The sequence below is a fragment of the Dreissena polymorpha genome, chromosome 12, assembly GCF_020536995.1.
Source record: "Dreissena polymorpha isolate Duluth1 chromosome 12, UMN_Dpol_1.0, whole genome shotgun sequence".
Classification (NCBI taxonomy): domain Eukaryota; kingdom Metazoa; phylum Mollusca; class Bivalvia; order Myida; family Dreissenidae; genus Dreissena; species Dreissena polymorpha.
The window spans coordinates 463,035-468,034 of NC_068366.1; the positions used below are offsets into that span (position 1 = coordinate 463,035).

The 5,000-nt window shown below is 33.1% G+C and overlaps 1 protein-coding gene across 4 annotated transcripts in view; it reads left to right on the top strand.

Annotated features, from left to right (window-relative positions):
- The window catches only part of LOC127853477 (uncharacterized), a 35,673-nt gene that overhangs the window by 23,113 nt on the left and 7,560 nt on the right, over positions 1 to 5,000 (top strand). For all 4 annotated transcript variants that reach the window (XM_052388028.1, XM_052388029.1, XM_052388026.1 and 1 more), the window contains exon 2: positions 4,565 to 5,000. This exon is cut by the window's right edge and continues 370 nt beyond it. In XM_052388028.1, coding sequence (XP_052243988.1) covers positions 4,566 to 5,000 — 435 coding nt within the window. In that variant the 5' untranslated portion in view covers position 4,565. The remainder of the gene's footprint in view (positions 1 to 4,564) is intronic.

Below are 5,000 nucleotides of genomic sequence, written 5' to 3' on the forward strand. Positions count from 1 at the left end.
TGTCGTAGTGAATCTTTGTTCTACCATTTAGACATCATTGTGTTTATATTTAGGAAAATAACTTGCAAGGAAATGCTTATGTACCGTCGGACTTGTAAACTTGTGAAATCCGTTGTGTATTATTTTGAAAACAGCTTTCGGTAATGTAGTCATCAATGAGCGAACAAAAACCATAAACTCGGAAATGCCAATAACGAGATACTTAATATTTTAACGTACTGCTAGCCTATGCATGTATTTTAATTAATAGTAAATACCTTTAACATCTTTATGCGACTCAAATATGACGTAAATTTAATACATGGAACTCGTATTTGTTTTTCGTTCATTCGCGTAGAAATCTACACTATTTGAAATACGTATATTATATATTATATTCTGGGATCGAAGAAGTTATTTTTAACATCGGGTGTCTGGTATCTTGCGATCTAAATATCTTCATCTACGTCGTTGGTGTTTTCATAGACAAGTGTTGTATGGAATACATAATGATCACGTAAAAAGTGCAAATAAAATCATCAATGTAAACTGCGTATACAGCTGTTAAAACAGACCATCATCCCTTATTATAACATGTCAATAAATTAAGAAAACACTATCTAAATAACAATCATCACATCGTCGAACAGCGCTTTCAGTTACAAAAAATATAATTTATTAAAAAAACACAACAACAACAGTGTGGTGTTTGATTTGTACTTTAATATAAAGTTCAACAAGAGTAAAAAGGTAACAACTTTAAAGTTCCTTTCATGTGTATATAATTACAATAACGTGTAGTGTACTTGCTTAAAATAAAACACTGACTTATTTGCACACGCCAATGTTAAGGTGACTTAAAACAACTAATGTGCCATAAACATACACTGTATAATGCAACCCTTTAATCCGTAGTATAGTAGTAGTAGTAGTAGTAGTATTAGTAGTAGGAGTAGTAGTATATGCAGCAGCAGTAGTAGTAGTAGTGGTAGTAGTAGTAGCAGTAGAAGTAGTAGTATTTGTAGTAGTATTAGTAGAAGTAGAAGTAGTAGTAGTAGTAGCAGTAGTAGTAGTAGTAGTAGTAGTAGTAGTAGTAGTAGTAGTAGTATAGTAGTAGTAGTAGTAGTAGTAGTAGTAGAAGTAGTAGTAGTAGTAGTAGTAGTAGTAGTAGTAGTAGTAGTATGTATTAGTAGTAGTCCAGTAGTAGTAGTAATAGTAGTAGTAGTAGTAGTAGTAGTAGTAGTAGTAGTAGTAGTAGTAGTAGTAGTAGTAGTAGTAGTCGTAGTAGTAGTCGTAGTAGTAGTAGTAGTAGTAGTCGTAGTAGTAGTAGTAGTAGTAGTAGTAGTAGTAGTAGTAGTAGTAGTAGTAGTAGTAGTAGTAGTAGTAGTAGTAGTAGTTTATAGTAGTAGTAGCAGTAGAAGAAGTAGTAGTAGTAGTAGTAGTAGTAGTAGTAGTAGTAGTAGTAGTAGTAGTAGTAGTAGTAGTAGTAGTAGTAGTAGTAGTAGTAGTAGAAGAAAAAGTAGTAGTAGTAGTAGTTGTAGTAGACGTAGTAGTAGACGTAGTAGTAGTAGTAGTAGTAGTAGTAGTAGTAGTAGTAGTAGTAGTAGTAGTAGTAGTAGTAGTAGTAGTAGTAGTAGTAGTAGTAGTAGTAGTAGTAGTAGTAGTAGTAGTAGTAGTAGTAGTAGTAGTAGTAGTAGTAGTAGTAGTAGTAGTAGTAGTAGTAGCAGTAGTAGTAGTAGTTGTTGTTGTTGTTGAAGTAGTTGTTTTAGTAGTAGTAGTAGTAGTAGTAATAGTAGTAGTAGTAGTAGTAGTAGTAGTAGTAGTAGTAGTAGTAGTAGTAGTAGTAGTAGTAGTAGTAGTAGTAGTAGAAGTAGTAGTAGTAGTAGTAGTAGTAGTAGTAGTAGTAGTAGTAGTAGTAGTAGTAGTAGTAGTAGTAGTAGTAATAGTAGTAGTAGTAGTAGTAGCAGGGGTTCTGAAATATTTTAAGAGTCTAATTGTCCACGGACAAGTTGGACCCACAAATTCACTTGTCCGTACCAAAGAAGTACTTGTCCGTACTTTTAAGATAGATAAAGGAAAAGGTCATTACTAATTAAGCAAATAATACAAGCATACACTTTTGTTAACTTCTATTTTAAATTATAAACATAGTTAACTAGAAAATTGAACACAAAATACAAGCAAGATGTGCATATAATAAGATCACGTTTAAGTCACACATTATACTAGTCTTATTTATAAGACGCGCAAAGAATTTAGAGATACTTTTTATGTGGGCTAAATTCTTGTGAACTCCAAATATAACCAATATAAAACGGAGCTTAATATTTGAGAGCGTCAACAAGTTTGACTTTAGCTCCGAAAGAATTATAACCAAATACATTAAGTGAAACCGTTTTGCGCTTGAAATAATTTCATATAATATTATTAATAATATTAACTGTGCCTATTTAATAACTAATTAAACAGCATATTTAATGTTCCGGAAAGAGCGCTCAAGATTAAGTTAATGCTAACAAAATATTTACCTTCCAATAATATTATAACGCCGCTAAAAATGACTTTAAACGTTACGTTTGATAAAGAAGGCGAATAGCATGCGTCACGCCTATAGATACTACATGCACGCGTTGAAACGTTCCGGTTTAGACCCTGGTTGTCTCCTAAAATGAATCTCGAATATCATTATATAAAAGCTTGTATATCTGTAACAATACGTGTATGGTTTGCTTAGTCGAGGATATATATGAGCTTCAGAGCTTAGTTTATCAATTAGTTCTTCAAGGTGGTGGTGGCCGTGAGCGGGGAAGAGGAACGCGCCTTCAAGCAGGCTTTGGCTTGCGTGATCTGTTAAAGTACATGCAGTAGTAGAATAGCTGTCCAAAGACTCGACTTTTCTTCTTCTATAATTGTCTACATTTATGTATTCAAAAATAATAAGATCTAAGGGAGAAAACTGCACAAAAAGATCAATCACGACCTATCTCCTCAAAACAGCGGAGCGCCCCTCGTATTCCGTACACCGTTTTATCGATTCAAGAACGATAAATGGAAACAGGCGCTGTGTTTCCATTTTCATATATTGATTTTTGTATTATTAAAATTGAAACGAAATATGAATAGAGAAATAAGATTTGTGTTTTGTTTTGTTATAAGTACACCGAAAAACGATATAACGAACTCAACTTTTTTGTTGTTGTTGTTCCTGTCATAAGAAAATCGGAATATGAACTAATATACGTTGATTATAATTTTTCGTTGTGTCGAATGCAAAATGAAAATGGAAAAGACGGTATATACACGGAGCGCCTATTTAGTTATTTTCAGTTTCGCGATAACGATGAATTTACGCAGTTTTATTGTGTTTGTTGCATTAAAAGTACAGTGACATCCTTTAAAGGGATCTTTTCACGGTTTGGTAAATTGACAAAATTGAGAAAAGTTGTTTCAGATTCACAAACTTTCGGTTTAGTTATGATATTTGTGAGGAAACAGTATTACTGTACATTTACAATGGTCCAATATAGCCATTATATGCATCTTTCGACGATTTAAAAACCTAAAAATTATAGAGCGTTGCAACGCGAAACGATTGAATAATTTGGAGAGTTCTGTTGTTGTCGTTTAAATTTGTGAAACTACGAAGATTGCTTATATAACGTATAAAATACACATGTTATGTATGCTTGGCAGGATAGCTCTGTTGGCTAATGCGTTTTTACTTCAGGATTACGGGGGTCACTGGTTCGAGCCCTGCTGCGGGCTACTTTTTTTCCTTTTTTAAAATTTATTTTTGATTTTTTACTGGAGCTTTTAAAATTTAATGTTTACATTTATCAATATAAAGCATTTAATGACACACTTCAAAACATGCCAAAATCTGTGAAAAGGCCCCTTTAATATCCGGTGCAAAAGAATAAATAAAGGATTATAAAACGTGTACATTTACTATATCAAATTTACACATTGTGAGTGTAGTTATAATTGACGAATAAGTTGAATATTACATGCATTTACATTCCACAACCATCATTATTTAAACCCGTATACAGAGACTTTTCTACATATATAAATTGTAAACAATTCTTGTTAGCTGTATTTACTAAGCGATGAAATTGTATAGAATAGTTATAAATCATTATAATAGAAAAATAAAACATATATGATAATCAAGAACGGGACCTTTGGAAGTACTATTAAGGTTGTTGGCACTAACCACGGATTTAAGTAATAACCTAGATTTGTCAAATAATCGCTAGAAAGCAATTAATTTTACTTGAATTATGCAGTCATAACAGCGCAGTTGATAACGTCACATGTACATTCTCGAATTGATATGTATATTTATGTAAACATAAAAAGTGTCCAATCAGTGTGTTTCGTATTGTGTTTTCATGTTAGCCACGTATATTTAATCAGCAGTTTGTTTAGTAAAACCATACATTCATTATTGAAAAAAAAACTTCAGAAATATGACAGACCAATGTTATCTCATAAAATCATATGTATCATCTATGGCAATTATAATAATTGCACAAATACACACAATATGTTAGTTTAACATAATTGTTTTTTTTTTGCTTAGTATGGGTACAACATCGTCGAAACCTGCTCGCGGTGCGAGAGGAATTCCATACTCATCCTCCGGTCAGGGAGCGAAAAGAACTAAGGCTTCATCTTCAAGTCAAGGAGCGAAACAAACTACATTATCATCTTCAAATCCAGGAGCGAAAGCAACTACATCATCATCCTCAGGTCAAGGAGCGAAATCCACTTCATCAGCATCCTCAATTCAAGGAGCAAAAGCAACTACATCAGCATTCTCAAGTCAAGGTGCGATAGGAACTAAAGCCTCATCATCCGATCGAGAAGCGGTAGAAACTACATATTCATCCTCATATCACGGATTGAGTGGAGCTACACCTTCATCATCAGATTCTGGAGCGAAAATATTTACAGCTTCAAACTCAGATGGAAAAGCGAGAGGAACTCCGCAATTACAAGATACAGAAATGGCTCAC